The sequence below is a fragment of the Strongylocentrotus purpuratus genome, unplaced genomic scaffold, assembly GCF_000002235.5.
Source record: "Strongylocentrotus purpuratus isolate Spur 01 unplaced genomic scaffold, Spur_5.0 spur5_scaffold_16, whole genome shotgun sequence".
Classification (NCBI taxonomy): Eukaryota; Metazoa; Echinodermata; class Echinoidea; order Camarodonta; family Strongylocentrotidae; genus Strongylocentrotus; species Strongylocentrotus purpuratus.
In genome coordinates, this window is record NW_022145601.1 from 1,569,549 (window position 1) to 1,591,085 (window position 21,537).

At 33.8% G+C, this 21,537-nt stretch overlaps 1 protein-coding gene and 2 long non-coding RNA genes across 3 annotated transcripts; 2 read left to right on the forward strand and 1 right to left on the reverse strand.

The window, feature by feature from the left end:
- Positions 1-1,257: 1,257 nt before the first annotated feature.
- On the forward strand, positions 1,258-12,720 carry LOC105446583. The gene is made up of 6 exons (XM_030987638.1): positions 1,258-1,636; positions 2,493-2,605; positions 3,095-3,207; positions 3,743-3,856; positions 11,122-11,229; positions 12,595-12,720. The coding sequence occupies exons 1-6, from the start codon at positions 1,521-1,523 to the stop codon at positions 12,718-12,720; spliced, it is 690 nt and encodes a 229-aa protein (XP_030843498.1). The 5' UTR covers positions 1,258-1,520.
- Positions 12,721-17,844: 5,124 nt separating this feature from the next.
- LOC115924436 lies at positions 17,845-19,001 on the reverse strand. Its single transcript, XR_004064294.1, has 2 exons — positions 18,929-19,001; positions 17,845-18,646 (listed from the first exon to the last, which is right to left on the reverse strand). It is a non-coding gene; the product is annotated as an uncharacterized LOC115924436 (long non-coding RNA).
- LOC115924435 lies at positions 18,591-19,560 on the forward strand. Its single transcript, XR_004064293.1, has 2 exons — positions 18,591-18,631; positions 18,914-19,560. It is a non-coding gene; the product is annotated as an uncharacterized LOC115924435 (long non-coding RNA).
- The last annotated feature ends 1,977 nt before the right edge of the window (positions 19,561-21,537 follow it).

Genomic DNA, 21,537 nt, shown 5'->3' on the forward strand with positions numbered 1-21,537 from the left:
AATTCCCATATAGGCCTAATACAGAGGCCTCACAGTTCCTGTAGGAAATGGGTGAAGCAGGTCGAACAGTCTTCAATTTCTCAGTTAACGCAGATACTACATGATCCCCAATTAAGCTAAATCAAGCTCTTATTTAGATAAGGATGAAACTGATTTATCGATTACAATGACCAAATAATGAAAGTTTTATATTTTGTGCTGATGGAAGGATCATGGGTTGGACGTGAACGCTAAGAACGTGCAAGGAATGACAGCACTACACGTGGCTGCATTCGGAAGACAATTCCATATCATAGAGTTTCTAGTGTCACATGGTGCTGATATCAATCTTCAAAATCTTGATGATCACACTGCTCTGCACATCCTTGCCAGCACTGGAGCAAAAGATCTAAGTGATATTAACGATACTCCTACCCTGAGGAAGGTATGTCTACGTTTGTGTGTGCCAACGGATAAGAGTAGAAGTGTCTCATCGAAGAAGCCCTGGTGTTCAATAATAGAGATACATTTGATACAAAGGTTATATTCCCCAAAAGTAAAATTATATTGAGTCACATATTTTATGCAACAAACCGCAAACTCTTGGGTGCCTTTTTCACACAAAACGTACCAACATAAGCTATTAAGGTATTAATTAATGTTGTATTTGTACACAAATGTCATCAATGATTATGTTTCTCTTGATGTTTATTGATACAATGGTTGAAAATGACAGTACTTATGCCACATCCTTTCAAGAACAAAACATCATATGAATGCAATTTATTTAGATATTTTAGTTGGGCGCTGATGTAAGATTGCATCCTGTATGTTTTGGTGTCCATAAGATGCCTGCCCTAATGGAGAGATGGATAAGAAGGAATGATATTTGGTGCTGTGTAATACTCCAGACAGAGCACCCAATACTACTGAAGGAGTTTCAGACACCTGCAGTCACTTCCGTGGCCTTGTCTTGATGAGATGCCTTCCCTAATAGAGAGACTTTTATGGATGATTGATATCGATGTGATATTCCAGAGAATAAAACACGTCATTTCAATCGCTAGGATTAATTTCCTACTTCTATCACCATGTGATTGGAGGAGTATGAGTCACCAGTCATTGTTATTACTGTGGTTTATATCCCACCGCTGCCACCATTAAAATGAAGAAGTTCAAATAAACAATCAGTTCGACTGATAGGGTTCATAAACATTCGCCGATAGCAACTGACTCCAATTAGTCATTAAATAAAAGATCATGTGATTATAGTTTTATTCTGTGATTTTGAGGCTCATTAATTTGGAGGAATCTCCATAAACAACTTTTTTTAAGCAACTTGTACCATCCCCAAAATTATACTAGGGGTCCTATATTTTCAGATTTCAGGTATCCTTACTTGGTGTTCTAATAACAATATAACAAATCGCTCCATATTTGAGCAAAGATTAATTGACTTGGTGCTCTGTATTTTCTCCCAGATTCGCAAGCGTTTTAGAGATTGTAGAGTTGATAACAGTGCTGCTGCTGCACTCTGCTACATGGTTCTCAATGGAGCGTCCATATACCTAGAGAATGTACAATGTCGAACACCGCTATATTACATCAAGAATGCTGAGCTGAAGAAGACCTTGAAGAAGATCGCTCGTGAAAAGATGTAAACCAATATTTATTAACACTTTGGTTGTCGTCTTTGCCTGTCTGCATAGTCGTTTGTGCACATAACGATAGGCAATAATTGACAGAATGATTGCTTTGTGCAGCTCAATAGTTTTGCAAAATTACCCATTTCTAGTTCTAAATAGCTCCAAGATAACCCTTGTAACACCAATAAAGATGAATCTTGCACTGGAAACAGTGTTTGATACTGGATTAAGCCATTTGTATATTTATCCCAGGATACATGTGACAGAGGGATTATTTCTGTGGTATATAAAGAATTTTAAAAGATGTCAAAAATCACATGAGATCAAAATAATGACATTTTTATTGTTCTTATTTTGTGTGTACTGCCAAGCATAATGTTATTTCTACATGATGCTCTTCATGCCCCTCAAAACTGATGTTCATAAATATTTACTATTGTAAATATCCTTAACTATTTTAAATTCTTTTGGCCAATCACATAATTTCTAGTCTCATCATACATTTTCTTTTCTCTCTATATTTTTTAAACACTTGTCCTGTTTTCTTTTTGGTCGATTGATGCTATATTCATATGTCACCTTATACCCTTTCATGGCCTGAATTTATCTCTTCTGATCTTTTCATGAAAGGGTTTCTTTTAGTCCTCTACTCCTCAACTTTTGTTTTTGTTGAAAAATCCTCTTCGTTTCTTATTTGAATGATCTTACATAATAATCCTTTCTTGTCACCTTGCATTATTACCAAAAGAACTTGAACCATTTCATTCATGAATCTAGTGTACTTACAATTACATTTCTTCACTAATTGTATAATTGTAATTTCATTGTGTGTAGGATATTATGCATTTTATCAACATTTTTTTCCAGAGATGGTGATATGGCTTCATGGGAGGAACCCGGGGAGGACTCGACTGAGAATGAAAGTGGAGCTGATTTTCCCGCAGGAAACCAACAGAAAATTGACAAGCCAGAAATTGAAGGTAAACATCGACATATGAAATAAAGAAGTTAAGCCTACTGCACACAACACGTACATCTGACTACGATCAGATGTTGATAGCATTTTACGTGAACGTTTAAACAATGTTAAAACCATGATCAAGAAGTCACGCAAGATCAATTTCAGACATTCTGAATCAGAAGTATTAAGAAACCAAATGGCCCAAAAGAAGTTAATGGCTGCTACATTTGGTTCATTACGCTCTTTAAGGAAGGGAAATGATATAGAATTATTTATCATTGGAAAAAAGTATCATTTAAAAGCTCTTGATCTCTTATATTTTTAGGTGACTTTCGATTTTTGCATGTATTATGGTGTAATTTACTTTATTTGATTATTTGGTAAAACAAACAACATCAACCTTGAGCGGCATGTCATGCTCTTTTGACAAATCCATTCAATTTAAAAATTCAATTTATTTCTAATGTCAAACCTCTTAATTTCATTGATGTGATTGTTTTGATAACAGGTAAAGAGGTTGGTTTGAAGGTGGGAGATCTGGTAGCTATTACTCTGGACAGTGAAACATTGCATATCATGCAACAGATGGGTGGGCAAGAGTGGCTACCAGAAATGGGAAATGTGAGTAGCATGATACAAATACAAATGATTAGATAAACAAACATACAACAAACGTACGCAGACAAGGAAAAGCCATGAAATAAAATAGAAAATGCGTAAACAACTTTTTAACATGTAAATTTAAGTAAAGGAAATGTTAACAAGTACAAAAAATAACAGAGACCGAATAAATGGATGCAAAGATAACTTAAAACAAATAATCAAACAAATGTGTAACGAACTATTATAAACGAGCAATCTATTTTTAGCAGAACACATCATTTGTGTTGCAGAGGAGCTGTGAACTTAGTAAAGTTAGCTACACAGCCTGTATGTAAAAACAAACACCTGTAGTTTTATGAAGTATATTTAAAGTACCCCCCCCCCCCAATATCTAAATACATAAATAGATGTATATGTTTGATATGTGTATATACTGTAACATACAGAGTATAATAGGGTTGTTTTGATATAAAGTGAAATATTTAATTAACATTGTCACGTGGAATACCGTCTAATTCCATTTATCATATTTTCGCACTCTTTACCCTTCCAGCTGTATGGGAAGGTTGCCAAGGTTACTGGTATCAACTCAAGCGGGAATGCAGAGGTCACTTACCCTGAGAGAAAAGAACAACCTTTCACCTTCAATCCACATGTACTGAACAAGGTATGGTCTGAAGCTGTACGTCACTTGCTCTTGCGACAAGTGCTCAGCAGTAATTTCTAAATTTAACCTTGGACCCAACACTATTGCTAACCCTAGCCCTAAAACTAACTCTATACATGTACTTTTCAAGAAATAAAGCGCCACGCAATAGTTGCCAGAGAAATTTTCTGAGTATCATCGTCTAAAATGTATATAAATAAGTGAAATAGCATTGATGATGACTATTGATATGTTCTTGAATTGAGGGATGTACATGCTGTATATATAATCTATGTTTGTATGGTTGCTCAAATTGATCTTCACTTTATTTTCCTTCCTACATGTAATTTCACATCTGCCAGAGATTTATTTGTATAAAGATTTCATGTTTACTCACTGTAACTCCTCATCTCTGTCTCTTTCTGTCTGTCTGTTTGTCCATGGTTTGTCCCTCCCTCTACCTCTATTGCCCTCTCTTGCTTACCCCCTTCTTTATATCTCTGTTTTGCATACACACACACACACACACACACACGCACTTTAAAAAAAAAAAAATTAACAATTTTGTTTTATTTCTCCAGATATATAATACAAACCATGACATACAATTGAATAAAATAAACATATTCAATATTAATGCTTTGACATAAACATAATTAAACACAAACTTATTTGCAGTATAATATAACTTAGCAACAAAGTAAACGTATAAGTACCTAAACATAATATGTCAATTGTAAATGTTATTTACTTATATATTACAACAACAAAAAACTTAAACAAATCTGGAGATAATTTTACTGAAACAATCCTGCCCCTTCCCTACCCCCTCCATCACACAAACATACTCACCCTCTATCACACAAACATACTCACCCGCCCACACACATACTCACTCAGTGGATGTCTCCCAACATTCTCAACTCAAGAAAAATATACTAAATAAGTTATCCAGGCCGCAAAATCGAGTTACGCTTTTAACAGGCTCAAGGTGGAGAAGAAAGCAAATCTTAATTAATCTTAAGCTGCTCCCACTTCAGGAAATGTGATCCTAGCTTTCCCATTTTAATTGCTATTTTCTTTTCCTCATCCCTATACTTAAAAATGCTTTTTTTCATCTTTTCTAAAGTTATTACTCGCCCCCCCCCCCCGATCTTGACATAAATGTTACATACTTCACCATGAAAATGATGGTATTACACATTTTTATTCTATATGAACTACCTACCAACCCAACAAATATATCTCGCCATTCTAAATCTTTAATTTCATCTAACTCAAAAAGTTGTATTAAAGCCTGCCATATCCTTTGAACGCTCCCACAAGATAAAAATAAATGTTTGTATGTTTCTATTTCCTGCTTACAAAACGAACATAAATTATCACCAACAAAACCAAATCTATGAAGATGCTCATTAGTGTATATGGCTCCATGCAATAATTTAAATTGAAATTCACGTTGTTTTCTAATGAGTATAGTAATTCGTGGTCTAACAAATATTTCTTTTAATTCTTTATCTATAAAATCATAATTATTTTGCCCATCCCTTACCTGCAAATCATACGTTTGTTGCAGTGCTTTGATAAAATAATCATAGATTGTTCTTGAACCCACATCCACAAACTGTATTTTTTTACTAGAAATATGGAAATAAGTATTAAAGCTTATCAAATCAACCTCGAGGAATTCTATTAACCCTGAATCATCCTTCCATAACCTGGGTATCGCATCATAAATATCAATAATCATAAGCAAATTATTACCTTTCATACCGAAGTTCATAAAATATTTAACAGACTTAACATGACCTTTCTCAACCAAATGATTCAGTTGAACAATCCCTCTTTCAAACAAGTATCTATCAAATATACTTTTTCCATTTATACATATATTCTGATTATTAAAAATAATTGGATTAATATAACCCTCCAAATATCTTAAATTACTTGTCTCTTGTCATGCTTGCAACATTTCCATATAGTATGGTGGAATATCTAAAACGAGTTTAATCTTTTTTAAATCATAATCACATAAAAAAAAAAAATCTACCACCCACAAACTGTAAGCAATGATCAAAAAACAATTTCCATCCCAAACTTTTCTCTCCATATAAAAGACGTTTTATCCACATTATGCGCTGTATTTTAACGGACATTTCAAAATTAATCATTCTTAATCCTCCAAAGTCATAATCCTGATACATTATTGCCCGTTTATTCTATCTTTCCCCCTCCATATGAATTCAAATGAAATTTTTGCAACTTCTTTATATACCCAATGAGGGACAATAACGAGAGATGAAATATAATTTAATTTTGAAAGCGCATAAGTTTTTAGCAAATGTATTTTACCCATAATAGTTAAATCTCTTTGTTTCCACCATACAAGCAATTTTTTTATTTTACTTAGAATTTCTTTATAATTCAAATCATCTTTTAATCTTTGATCTAATGAATAACAAACCCCTAAAATATGTATTTCCTTAACCAAATTTCCAAATAAAGGCCCATCAGGTTTGTTCTCATCCTCACCCATCCACATAAAATGTGTCTTTGTTTTATTCACTTTAAGACCACTAATTTGTTCAAATGATTCAAAAATATATTGCAACCTTCTAACCGAATCAATATCCTTCAAAAATATTGTCATATCATCTGCATATAACACTTGCCTAATTTCAGATTTTCCAAATGTAATCCCTTTAATACCGTTGTCCCTCCTTACTGCATACGCCAAAATTTCGATGGCAACCAAAAACAAATATGGCGATAATGGATCCCCTTGCCTTACTCCCCTTTCTATTTCAAAATACCCCGTGGAGTGACCACCGTTCATAACACAACTACTTATCCCTTTATACAATAATTTTACCCAAGAGCAAAATGAATCTCCAAAACCGAACAATTTCAATATTTGAAATAAATATCTATGAGATACAGAGTCGAAAGCTTTCTCAAAATCTACTGCACACAAAAACCCTTTCCCTTGTTCCCCATAATGCATAGAATAAAATAACATGTCATCTATCAATCGTACAGCTTCCCCAATATTTCTATCTTTTATATATCCAACTTGATCATGATGAATTATTTCATTTAAAACCTCTTTCATTCTTTTTGCTAGAACTTTAGATACAATTTTATAATCTACATTCAAAAGCGTGATGGGTCGATAATTTTTTATATGGAGAGTATCTTTCGCTTCCTTCTCAATTAAGGTAATTACCCCTTGTTTTCGAGATGCCGTTAATTCCCCCCTTTCGTATGTTTCATTCAATACTTCTACTAACAAATCACCCAAAGCTGGCCAAAAAGTATAATAAAATTCAACTGTTAACCCATCATTTCCCGGGGTTTTATTCAATTTCATTTCTTTTAAAACTTTCAAGCATTCATCTTTAGTTAATTTACCTTCACAGATTTCCCTATTGTCTTCATTTAACTTTGAAATATCATTAAAAAAGAAAGGGTCGTTTTGATTTATATCAGCCCTTAAAGAATATAAATCTTTATAAAATAGTTTAATTTCCTTTAAAATTTCCTCCTTATCTCTAGTAGTTTCCCCATTTTCTTTGTACACCTCCCTAATTACACTTTTCCTTTTATTCGATTTTAACAACTGTTCAAAATATTGCGTATTGTTTTCTCCATCTTCAAACCTAGGTGCTCTTGATCTTATTTTAATGCCCTGTCGAGAAAAATCATACAATTTATTTAGTTTATCCCTTTTCTCCTCAATACAATCAACAATATATTTAGTGGGTCCCACTACTAGTTCGCCTTCTAAATCCTTGATTTGTTTCTCTAACAGTTCTATTTCAACCCTCCTTGCTTTTGCCTTTTTCCGCGAGTATGTTATAATAAATTCTCTCATTTTCATCTTTAAAAAATCCCAAAATACTAATTTATTCAAAATCTGTAATGACCATTCAGCTTTTGATTCCTGTATTTCCTTATTCATCTCTTCAACAAAATCTTTATCCATACATAAACTACTGTTAAATTTCCAATATGATTTCCCCAAAACAAACTTATCAACCAGATCATTAAATTCTAGCCTAACGCCAGAATGATCTGGCGTAATAGATGTCAAAATCTCACACGTACCCACCCATTTTTCAACACTACAAGGTATAAACCAATAATCTAAACGGCTTTGCACCACCGGCCAATTTTGTCGAAAAGTAAATTGCTTTACATTCGGATTTTTTTTCCTCCATATATCTTCTAAATCGTATTTATTTAAAAATTCCTTAATCAAATCAATAACCCGAGATTTCACCGGTGTTTTTGACCCCACATAATCTAATTTTCCATCCAATATACTATTGAAATCACCTCCTAATAAAACTAAATAGTCCCGATCACACTGATCAAAAATACTTTCATCTAACTTCTTCAAAAATTCAATTTGTAAAGTTTCTTTATCTCTCGTCGGAAAATAAACATTAACCAATAGCATTTTAACCCTTTGTATTTCACCTTTAAAAATAATGTATCTCCCCTCTTCATCTACTTTATTTTTTTTTTCTTCAAAATCTAAATGATTAGAAAATAAAATAAGAACCCCTCTACTATGGTTTGACCCATGACTAAAAAACATTGGCCCTCCCCAATCTTGTTTCCACCGCTCTTCTATCTCTACTGTACTATATGTTTCTTGTAAGAAAATTATACTATTCTTTTTAGTTTTGCACCATTCAAAAATATTCACTCTTTTTAATCTATCTCTTATTCCTCTAACATTTAATGTCATGAAAGATAATTTCACTGCCATGTTATTTTATGTGTAATTGTATCCAAAACCTTACATCGATAAACTCCAAAGAAACTTCCACATAATCTATTTCCACCGTGAGCAAATGTATAGAAAAAACTATCTGCAGCCAAACATACATGCATACTTATCGTCGAATTATATAAAAAATGCAAGCAGAATCCACCCCGTACCACACAACCCAACGCATTCATACACACAAGCATATTCACTACACACACAACACCCCCACACAAAACAACCCAAATCTGCTCTTCGGTGTACATAAACATCCGAGAGCAAGAGCCTCCCCCTTTCCCTGTCAATTTAACTAGACCAATGACAGAATAAACCAATGAACATTTCTTCTTGCACAAGTCGATGAGAAATACGTTGTATTGTTATATAACCGTAATCTAATTAAACCAACAACAAACAAAAAAATACAAAGAGCTTTTATCCCTTAACAAATGCCTTGAATTGTATTACGGAACCCGCTCGTCATAACTAAGTTAAATGATTTTCCTAAAATGCATTACAGTGAATTGACCGGCCCGCGTACCTAATCACAATACGCACCTTCTAATTAAAAATAAAAACACGATCCCAATAAACCAAATTCCCCCAAACGACACCAGTTCGGCAACCTAATAAACTGTTCGTGCAAACCGAACCCATCATGCTATCATTTACCAAGTTCTATAATTTGCATAATATGCCTCACCCATGAATGAATAGACCGACTTCACGCACCTGATCATTTTGTATGCACTCCGTAAAAAAAACTCCTAAAGGGCGTTCCCGACAAATCGAAAGAACAACAAACGTCAGCCCGACATAATGATAGGCAAGCATGCATACCGGATTCCAACACGTTCCTCCCTCTCAAAACATCACACCACCACCTGGCTTTAAAAAATAGTTTTGGCTGGGTGAACAGATCGGACCATTATCCAGATACTCGAATTGTTTTCACTTTACAGAAAAAGTTTTAAATATGTATCAGTCATTTACTAAGATATGTGAATTTACATAGAATGCGTTATCGAAATAAAGCTCATTGTAATATAAAAAAAGCCGTCGTTACCCAGATACTATGGCATTGTATAAAGGCGTTGCAATATACATCGTGAAAGAAAGCGGACGTTCAAAAGAGTTTACGGAAAGTACCTTGCAATAAAGCTCATTGTAATACCAAGAGCCGTGTTACCCAGATATTATGTTTTGCATAAATAGGCGTTACCACAAAGTACTTGAATATCGTGAAAGAGAACAAATCCCCAACAGACCAGCAAGGTTTATGGAAAGTACCTTGCAATAAAGCTCATTATAATACCAAGACCCGTGTTACCCAAATATTACGTTTTGCATATATAGGTGTTACAACAAAGTACTTAAATATTGTGAAAGAGAACAGATCCCCAACATACCAGCAAGGTTTATGGAAAGTACCTTGCAATAAAGCTCATTGTAATACCAAGAGCCGTGTTACCCAGATATTATGTTTTGCATAAATAGGCGTTACCACAAAGTACTTGAATATCGTGAAAGAGAACAAATCCCCAACAGACCAGCAAGGTTTATGGAAAGTACCTTGCAATAAAGCTCATTATATTACCAAGAGCCGTGTTACCCAAATATTACGTTTTGCATATATAGGCGTTACAACAAAGTACTTAAATATTGTGAAAGAGAACAGATCCCCAACAGACCAGCAAGGTTTATGGAAAGTATCTTGCAATAAAGCTCATTGTAATACCAAGAGCCGTGTTACCCAGATATTATGTTTTGCATAAATAGGCGTTACAACAAAGTACTTAAAAATCGTGAAAGAGAACAGATCCCCAACAGACCATCAATACATTTACCCCTCTATCTGAATTTACATAGATTTGCGTTATAAAATAATGAAATAGTCAATATACTGTTTAAGCATCTTTTGAGGGAAATGTTTCTTCTCACTTCACGCATGCATGCTTAGGGTTGTAATACAAATCCTGCTACAATTCTTTTTGTTTTCTTTTTTTTAAATACCAAGTTATATAATTTGCATATCATGCGTCACAAATGATAAACAAATGATGAAACACTACTGCCAATTCGAAATAGCACCAGGGAATGTATCCGGACCGGTCCCCAAGCATTTTAGCCCTCTCAATAAACAACACCACCTGGCACCATTGAAATATTTTGGAAACCTCACTCCGAGGCTTCGCTTTATATTTCATATACACTGAAGAAAGAAAAAAAAATGTGTGTGATATTAACTCTTGATAAACGTACGATAATCTTCTCAAGTTTTGTATAATTTTTTTAAAACTAAAGAAACGAACAGAATATGTATATATATATATATACATCCTTTTCTTCCTCTTTTTGAATAATTAAAAAAAAAAAAAAAACACCACGCAAGCACAAACACGCTTTCCCACACCCTCTCTCTTACACAATCTCTCTCTTTCTTCTCTCTTTAACACAGTGTATCATTTTCATCATTTTCTCCATTGAATTTATATTTATATATGTCCAGGTTCCTAGGCTAGGTAAGGGAGACCGTGTGCAGATCAATAAAGACTTGACGTTTGTGAGGAATCTTCACGAAAACAGTCTAAATGGATGGATCGATGGCATGGAAAAGGTCAGTCAAACAAAACTTATATACAATATGAAGTTCTGTATGACTTGTTAACACTTTATGTTCCCATAAAGTACCATGTCTGATACCAGCAATTGAGCCCCAGTGTGCTTGGGTTTGGCATGAACCAGAGAAGAAAACTAAATGTAAAACCTCCCCCACTTCGAAAATGTTACTTATGAAAGGAATTGCAAAAAGCAAAATAAACTCGAAGGAATGGACTGATTCTATTGCTACAAATTACTTCACAAATGTTTAATACATTGTACCAAGTTTATCATACTTGCACATGCATGTCCTGGAAACAAAATATTGAAATATGATTGGCTTGGCGATAATTAAGAATTCAAATCTCTCATAAAGATAAATCAGTATGTCGCAAGACATCTAAACCCTGTATAGATCAAAATTGTAATCAATCAAAGCTGACCATTCATTTTAGGCAAAAATAAAAATAATTGTTTCACACTTTTTTCAACTTGTGTTATTTTGGGAGACATGACGTCTAGTGGCCTTTCATTAGAAAAGTACGGTTACTACTCAGGGAACCACTGGTGATTATGACATAGGAAGGTCTTACCATATTTTTGAATGTCGATTTGTGGTCTTTTTAGGAAGCTCTTTGGGACCCAATATTAAATTTTTAATATGAAATCCCATTTCACTACGGATCAAATACAATATACTATTTAATACAAAGAGTTGGACCAGTATAATACCTTCTTTTAATGAGAGTATGTTTATATTAAAGTGTTCTTTAAGGTTTCGATACTTGCATTATATATGATTACTATGTTCAACTTTGCTTTTCTTGGAAGACTGGTAGCAAAAGCTTGTATTTAATAATTCTGTAGCCTTTCTCCAAAAACAAAAGGTATATTGCACCCTTGTGATTATGAGTGTCACGTGAGAGTTACTCATCAAAATGAATACTCTCTAACATTATCTGTTTATACAGTCAAACCTGCTTTAGTGACCACCTGTCTACAACAAGCATATTTTTTGTTTCCCTTGAAAATGGTTTATAATTGAAACATGTACTGAAGAAACCTGTCTACAAAGACAATCTATTTTTAGCAGAACACATCATTTGTGTTGCAGAGGAGCTGTGAACAACATTAGTAAAGTTAGCTACACAGCCTGTATGTAAAAACAAACACCTGTAGTTTTATGAAGTATATTTAAAGTACCCCCCCCCCCCAATATCTAAATACATAAATAGATGTATATGTTTGATACGTGTATATACTGTAACATACAGAGTATAATAGGGTTGTTTTGATATAAAATGAAATATTTAATTAACATTGTCACGTGGAATACCGTCTAATTCCATTGATCATATTTTCGCACTCTTTACCCTTCTAGCTGTATGGGAAGGTTGCCAAGGTTACTGGTATCAACTCCAGCGGGAATGCAGAGGTCACTTACCCTGAGAGAAAAGAACAACCTTTCATCTTCAATCCAGATGTACTGAACAAGGTATGGTCTTAAGCTGTACGTCACTTGCTCTTGCGACAAGTGCTCAGCAGTAATTTCTAAATTTAACCTTGGACCCAACACTATTGCTAACCCTAGCCCTAAAACTAACTCTATACATGTACTTTTCAAGAAATAAAGCGCCACGCAATAGTTGCCAGAGAAATTTTCTGAGTATCATCGTCTAAAATGTACATAAATAAGTGAAATAGCATTGATGATGACTATTGATATGTTCTTGAATTGAGGGATGTACATGCTGTATATATAATCTATGTTTGTATGGTTGCTCAAATTGATCTTCACTTTATTTTCCTTCCTACATGTAATTTCACATCTGCCAGAGATTTATTTGTATAAAGTTTTCATGTTTACTCACTGTAACTCCTCATCTCTGTCTCTTTCTTTCTGTCTGTTTGTCCATGGTTTGTCCCTCCCTCTACCTCTATTGCCCTCTCTTGCTTACCTCCTTCTTTATATCTCTGTTATGCATACACACACACACGCACTTTTTTTTTTTTAACAATTTTGTTTTATTTCTCCAGATGTGTAACACAAACCATGACATACAATTGAATAAAATAAACGTGTTCAATATTGATGCTTTTGCATAAACATAATTAAACACAAACTTATTTGCAGTATAATATAACTTAACAACAAAGTAAACGTATAAGTACCTAAACATAATATGTCAATTGTAAATGTTATTTACTTATATATTACAAAAAAAAAACAAATCTGGAGATAATTTTACTGAAACAATCCTGCCCCCTCCCTGCCCCCTACATCACACAGACATACTCACCCTCTATCACACAAACATACTCACCCACTCACACACATACTCACCGTCCCACCCACCCACCCCCCCCCCCCCCCCCCACACACACACACACACACAGTACTCACTCAGTGGATGTCTGCCAACATTCTCAACTTAAGAAAAATATACTAAATAAGTTATCCAGGCCGCAAAATCGAGTTACGCTTTTAACAAGCTCACGGTGGAGAAGAAAGCAAATCTTAATTAATCTTAAGCTGCTCCCACTTTAAAAAATGTGATCCTAGCTTTCCCATTTTAATTGCTATTTTCTTTTCCTCATCCCTATACTTAAAAATGCTTTTTTTCATCTTTTCTAAAGTTAGTACTCGCCCCCCCCCCCCGATCTTGACATAAATGTAACATACTTCACCATGAAAATGATAGTATTACACATTTTTATTCTATATGAACTACCTACCAACCCAACAAATATATCTCGCCATTCTAAATCTTTAATTTCATCTAACTCAAAAAGTTGTATTAAAGCCTGCCATAACCTTTGAACGCTCCCACAAGATAAAAATAAATGTTTGTATGTTTCTATTTCCTGCTTACAAAACGAACATAAATTATCACCAACAAAACCAAATCTATGAAGATGCTCATTAGTGTATATGGCTCCATGCAATAATTTAAATTGAAATTCACGTTGTTTTCTAATGAGTATAGTAATTCTTGGTCTCACAAATATTTCTTTTAATTCTTTATCTATAAAATCATAGTCATTTTGCCCATCCCTTACCTGCAAATCATACGTTCGCTGCAGTGCTTTGATGAAATAATCATAGATTGTTCTTGAACCCACATCCACAAACTGTATTTTTTTACTAGAAATATGGAAATAAGTATTAAAGCTTATCAAATCAACCTCGAGGAATTCTATTAACCCTGAATCATCCTTCCATAACCTGGGTATCGCATCATAAATATCAATAATCATAAGCAAATTATTACCTTTCATACCGAGGTTCATAAAATATTTAACAGGCTTAACATGACCTTTCTCAACCAAATGATTCAGTTGAACAATCCCTCTTTCAAACAAGTATCTATCAAATATACTTTTTCCATTTATACATATATTCTGATTATTAAAAATAATTGGATTAATATAACCCTCCAAATATCTTAAATTACTTGTCTCTTGCCATGCTTGCAACATTTCCATATAGTATGGTGGAATATCTAAAACGAGTTTAATCTTGTTTAAATCATAATCACATAAAAAAATAAATCTACCACCCACAAACTGTAAGCAATGATCAAAAAACAATTTCCATCCCAAACTTTTCTCTCCATATAAAAGACGTTTTATCCACATTATGCGCTGTATTTTAACGGACATTTCAAAATTAATCATTCTTAATCCTCCAAAGTCATAATCCTGATACATTATTGCCCGTTTAATTCTATCTTTCCCCCTCCATATGAATTCAAATGAAATTTTTGCAACTTCTTTATATACCCAATGAGGGACAATAACGAGAGATGAAATATAATTTAATTTTGAAAGCGCATAAGTTTTTAGCAAATGTATTTTACCCATAATAGTTAAATCTCTTTGTTTCCACCATACAAGCAATTTTTTTATTTTACTTAGAATTTCTTTATAATTCAAATCATCTTTTAAACTTCGATCTAATGAATAACTAACCCCTAAAATATGTATTTCCTTAACCAAATTTCCAAATAAAGGCCCATCAGGTTTGTTCTCATCCTCACCCATCCACATAAAATGTGTCTTTGTTTTATTCACTTTAAGACTACTAATTTTTTCAAATGATTCAAAAATATATTGCAACCTTCTAACCGAATCAATATCCTTCAAAAATATTGTCATATCATCTGCATATAACACTTGCCTAATTTCAGATTTTCCAAATGTAATCCCTTTAATACCGTTGTCCCTCCTTACTGCATGCGCCAAAATTTCGATGGCAACCAAAAACAAATATGGCGATAATGGATCCCCTTGCCTTACTCCCCTTTCTATTTCAAAATACCCCGTGGAGTGACCACCGTTCATAACACAACTACTTATCCCTTTATACAATAATTTTACCCAAGAGCAAAATGAATCTCCAAAACCGAACAATTTCAATATTTGAAATAAATATCTATGAGATACAGAGTCGAAAGCTTTCTCAAAATCCACTGCACACAAAAACCCTTTCCCTTGTTCCCCATAATGCATAGAATAAAATAACATGTCATCTATCAATCGTACAGCTTCCCCAATATTTCTATCTTTTATATATCCAACTTGATCATGATGAATTATTTCATTTAAAACCTCTTTCATTCTTTTTGCTAGAACTTTAGATACAATTTTATAATCTGTGTTTAAAAGCGTGATGGGTCGATAATTTTTTATATGGAGAGTATCTTTCGCTTCCTTCTCAATTAAGGTAATTACCCCTTGTTTTTGAGATGCCGTTAATTCCCCCCTTTCGTATGTTTCATTCAATACTTCTACTAACAAATCACCCAAAGCTGGCCAAAAAGTATAATAAAATTCAACTGTTAACCCATCATTTCCCGGGGTTTTATTCAATTTCATTTCTTTTAAAACTTTCAAGCATTCATCTTTAGTTAATTTACCTTCACAGATTTCCTTATTGTCTTCATTTAACTTTGAAATATCATTGAAAAAGAAAGGGTCGTTTTGATTTATATCAGCCCTTAAAGAATATAAATCTTTATAAAATAGTTTAATTTCCTTTAAAATTTCCTCCTTATCTCTAGTAGTTTCCCCATTTTCTTTGTACACCTCCCTAATTACACTTTTCCTTTTATTCGATTTTAACAACTGTTCAAAATATTGCGTATTGTTTTCTCCATCTTCAAACCAAGGTGCTCTTGATCTTATTTTAATGCCCTGTCGAGAAAAATCATACAATTTATTTAGTTTATCCCTTGTCTCCTCAATACAATCAACAATATATTTAGTGGGTCCCACTACCAGTTCGCCTTCTAAATCCTTGATTTGTTTCTCTAACAGTTCTATTTCAACCCTCCTTGCTTTTGCCTTTTTCCGCGAGTATGTTATAATAAATTCTCTCATTTTCATCTTTAAAAAATCCCAAAATACTAATTTATTCAAAATCTGTAATGACCATTCAGCTTTTAATTCCTGTATTTCCTTATTCATCTCTTCAACAAAATCTTTATCCATACATAAACTACTGTTAAATTTCCAATATGATTTCCCAAAAACAAACTTATCAACAAGATCATTAAATTCTAGCCTAACGCCAGAATGATCTGGCGTAATAGATGTCAAAATCTCACACGTACCCACCAATTTTTCAACACTACAAGGTATAAACCAATAATCTAAACGGCTTTGCACCACCGGCCAATTTTGTCGAAAAGTAAATTGCTTTACATTCGGATTTTTTTTCCTCCATATATCTTCTAAATCGTATTTATTTAAAAATTCCTTAATCAAATCAATAACCCGAGATTTCACCGGTGTTTTTGACCCCACATAATCTAATTTTCCATCCAATATACTATTGAAATCACCTCCTAATAAAACTAAATAGTCCCGATCACACTGATCAAAAATACTTTCATCTAACTTCTTCAAAAATTCAATTTGTAAAGTTTCTTTATCTCTCGTTGGAAAATAAACATTAACCAATAGCATTTTAACCCTTTGTATTTCACCTTTAAAAATAATGTATCTCCCCTCTTCATCTACTTTAATTTTTTTTTCTTCAAAATCTAAATGATTAGAAAATAAAATAAGAACCCCTCTACTATGGTTTGACCCATGACTAAAAAACATTGGCCCTCCCCAATCTTGTTTCCACCGCTCTTCTATCTCTACTGTACTATATGTTTCTTGTAAGAAAATTATACTATTCTTTTTAGTTTTGCACCATTCAAAAATATTCACTCTTTTTAACCTATCTCTTATTCCTCTAACATTTAATGTCATGAAAGATAATTTCACTGCCATGTTATTTTATGTGTAATTGTATCCAAAACCTTACATCGATAAACTCCAAAGAAACTTCCACACAATCTATTTCCACCGTGAGCAAATGTATAGAAAAAACTATCTGCAGCCAAACATATATGCATACTTATCGTCGAATAATATAAAAAAATGCAAGCAGAATCCACCCCGTACCACACAACCCAACGCATTCATACACACAAGCATATTCACTACACACACAACACCCCCACACAAAACAACCAAAATCTGCTCTTCGGTGTACGTAAACATCCGAGAGCAAGAGCCTCCCCCTTTCCCTGTCAATTTAACTAGACCAATGACAGAATAAACCAATGAACATTTCTTCTTGCACAAGTCGATGAGAAATACGTTGTATTGTTATATAACCGTAATCTAATTAAACAAAACAAAAACAAAATACAAAGAGCTTTTATCCCTTAACAAATGCCTTGAATTGTATTACGGAACCCGCTCGTCATAACTAAGTTAAATGATTTTCCTAAAATGCATTACAGTGAATTGACCGGCCCGCGTACCTAATTACAATACGCACCTTCTAATTAAAAATAAAAACACGATCCCAATAAACCAAATTCCCCCAAACGACACCAGTTCGGCAACCTAATAAACTGTTCGTGCAAACCGAACCCATCATGCTATCATTTACCAAGTTCTATAATTTGCATAATAAGCCTCACCCATGAATGAATAGGCTCACACATCTGATCGTTTTGTATGCACTCCGTAAAAAAAAACTCCTAAAGGGCGTTCCCGACAACTCGAAAGAACACCAAACGTCAGCCCGACATAATGATAGGCAAGCATGCATACCGGATCCCAACACGTTCCTCCCTCTCAAAACATCACACCACCACCTGGCTTTAAAACAAAATAGTTTTGGCTGGGTGAACAGATCGGACCATTATCCAGATACTCGAATTGTTTTCACTTTACAGAAAAAGTTTTAAATATGTATCAGTCATTTACTAAGATATGTGAATTTACATAGAATGCGTTATCGAAATAAAGCTCATTGTAATATTTAAAAAAAGCCGTCGTTACCCAGATACTATGGCATTGTATAAAGGCGTTGGAATATACATCGTGAAAGAAAGCGGACGTTCAAAAGAGTTTATGGAAAGTACCTTGCAATAAAGCTCATTGTAATACCAAGAGCCGTGTTACCCAGATATTATGTTTTGCATAAATAGGCGTTACCACAAAGTACTTGAATATCGTGAAAGAGAACAAATCCCCAACAGACCAGCAAGGTTTATGGAAAGTACCTTGCAATAAAGCTCATTATAATACCAAGAGCCGTGTTACCCAAATATTACGTTTTGCATATATAGGCGTTACAACAAAGTACTTAAATATTGTGAAAGAGAACAGATCCCCAACAGACCAGCAAGGTTTATGGAAAGTACCTTGCAATAAAGCTCATTGTAATACCAAGAGCCGTGTTACCCAGATATTATGTTTTGCATAAATAGGCGTTACAACAAAGTACTTAAAAATCGTGAAAGAGAACAGATCCCCAACAGACCATCAATACATTTACCCCTCTATCTGAATTTACATAGATTTGCGTTATAAAATAATGAAATAGTCAATATACTGTTTAAGCATGTTTTGAGGGAAATGTTTCTTCTCACTTCACGCATGCATGCTTAGGGTTGTAATACAAATCCTGCTACAATTCTTTTTGTTTTCTTTTTTTTAAATACCAAGTTATATAATTTGCATATCATGCGTCACAAAATGATAAACAAATGATGAAACACTACTGCCAATTCGAAATAGCACCAGGGAATGTATCCGGACCGGTCCCCAAGCATTTTAGCCCCCTTAATAAACAACACCACCTGGCACCATTGAAATATTTTGGAAACCTCACTCCTACACATACTTAACCCCTTTATTCCACAAGTGGCAAAGCTTAGAAAAGGGAACTGAAACCAACAGCCCTTGGCGCGACAATCTTATTAAAATATTATTATTGCTTTGGTTAGAACAATTAATGAACAACCTCTAGCAAAAAAAAAAAAAAAAAAAAAAATTGCCTGCAAAATCCCCCTTTTTTCTCAATGTTGTCACTTCATCTCCGATATTCAACATTTAAGGCATTATGGAGACGAAGTTGCACACAAATCAAACCTCGCCTTCTACATACCCAACAACGATGAGAAACCCGAGGCTTCGCTTTATATTTCATATACACTGAAGAAAGAAAAAAAAAAAATGTGTGTGATATTAACTCTTGGTAAACGTACGATAATCTTCTCAAGTTTTGTATCATTTTTTTAAAACTAAAGAAACGAACAGAATATGTATATATGTATATACATCCTTTTCTTCCTCTGTTTGAACAATAATTAAAAAAAACAAAAAAAAAAAAAAAAAAAACACCATTGTCATATACGTGACAGGCTAGTTTAGCCCAAAAATTTCACATTGGCTAATGTGTAGTAAACATAAACAATACTTTATAACTTATAACTGGTACTTTCCTTAATTATTTCCTCGCTTATTCCTTCTCTTTCCCTCCCTTCTCCTCTCCTTTCCCCCTCTTCCTTCTTTTCCCCTTTCTCCCTCTTATCATTTCTCTTCTATTTTTCCTTTCCAAACTTCCACATTAAACCTGTCGTTTTCAATAGTATCCCCAAGTTGAAAGCACGTGAAATCTCCTCCATGCAGCCTTCATTAATGGGGAGGTAGATGGGGATGAACATAAATTCATCTCTTCCATACCAATAGATCGCTGACAGAGCAATAATAAACAAGCCCTGCCAAACAAACCATCAGCCTGAAGAATCTTTTATTTTAAAAAAGAAACTCAAAGTTGTCACTTCATCTCCGATATTCAACATGTAAGGCATTATGGAGACGAAGTTGAACAAAAATCAAACCTCGCCTTCCACATACCCAACAACGATGAGAAACCCGGGGCTTCACTTTATATTTAATATACACTACGATTATATACCATAAATTATCAGGAAAAACAAAAAATGTGTGTGATATTAACTCTTGATAAAAGTACGATAATCTTCTCAATTTTTTGTATCATTTCTTTAAAACTAAACAAACAAAATATGTAGGCCTATATATTTATATACATTAAACAAAGATCCCTCTCATAATATACCTGACAGGCTAGTTTGACCCATACATTTCACATTGGCTAATGTATAGTTCACAATACTTTATAGCTTGTACTTTTCTTTTCCTCGTTCCCCATTTTATCTAATTATTTTTCCTTTCTTTTCCCCTCCCTCCTTTCCCTTCTCCTTTCCTCCTCTTCTCTCCTATCTCTTTCCTCTCTCTTTCATCTTCTTCTATTTTTTCTTTCCAAACTTCCACATTAAACCTGTCGTTTTCAATAGTATCCCCAAGTTGAAAGCACGTGAAATCTCCTCCATGCAGCCTTCATTAATGGGGAGGTAGATGGGGATAAAAATAAATTCATCTCTTCCATACCAATAGATCGCTGACAGAGCAATAATAAACAAGCCCTGCCAAACAAACCATCAGCCTGAAGAATCTTTTATTTTAAAAAAAGAACTCAATGTTGTCACTTCATCTCCGATATTCAACATGTAAGGCATTATGGAGACGAAGTTGAACAAAATCAAACCTCGCCTTCCACATACCCAACAACGATGAGAAACCCGGGGCTTCACTTTATATTTCATATACACTACGGTTATATGTCATAAATTATCAGGAAAAAAAAAAGAAAAAAAATTTGTGTGATATTAACTCTTGATAAAAGTACGATAATCTTCTCAATTTTTGTATCATTTCTTTAAAACTGAACAAACAAAATATGTAGGCCTATATATTTATATACATTAAACAAAGATCCCTCTCATATACCTGACAGGCTAGTTTGACCCATACATTTCACATTGGCCAATGTATAGTTCACAATACTTTATAGCTTGTACTTTTCTTTTCTCAATTTCCTATGGAAAAGAGAAATCTTAATAACATATTAATTGGTGTAACATTCTTGATTACATAACTCATCAGC

Excerpts from the sequence above, each read along its gene's own strand:
- LOC105446583 (XM_030987638.1), top strand. The coding sequence starts at position 1,521 with ATGGTTCTCAATGGAGCGTCCATATACCTAGAGAATGTACAATGTCGA. Across the intron at positions 2,606-3,094 it reads TGACAAGCCAGAAATTGAAG|GTAAAGAGGTTGGTTTGAAG; the intron begins GTAAACATCGAC and ends TTTTGATAACAG. Across the intron at positions 11,230-12,594 it reads GGATCGATGGCATGGAAAAG|CTGTATGGGAAGGTTGCCAA; the intron begins GTCAGTCAAACA and ends TTACCCTTCTAG.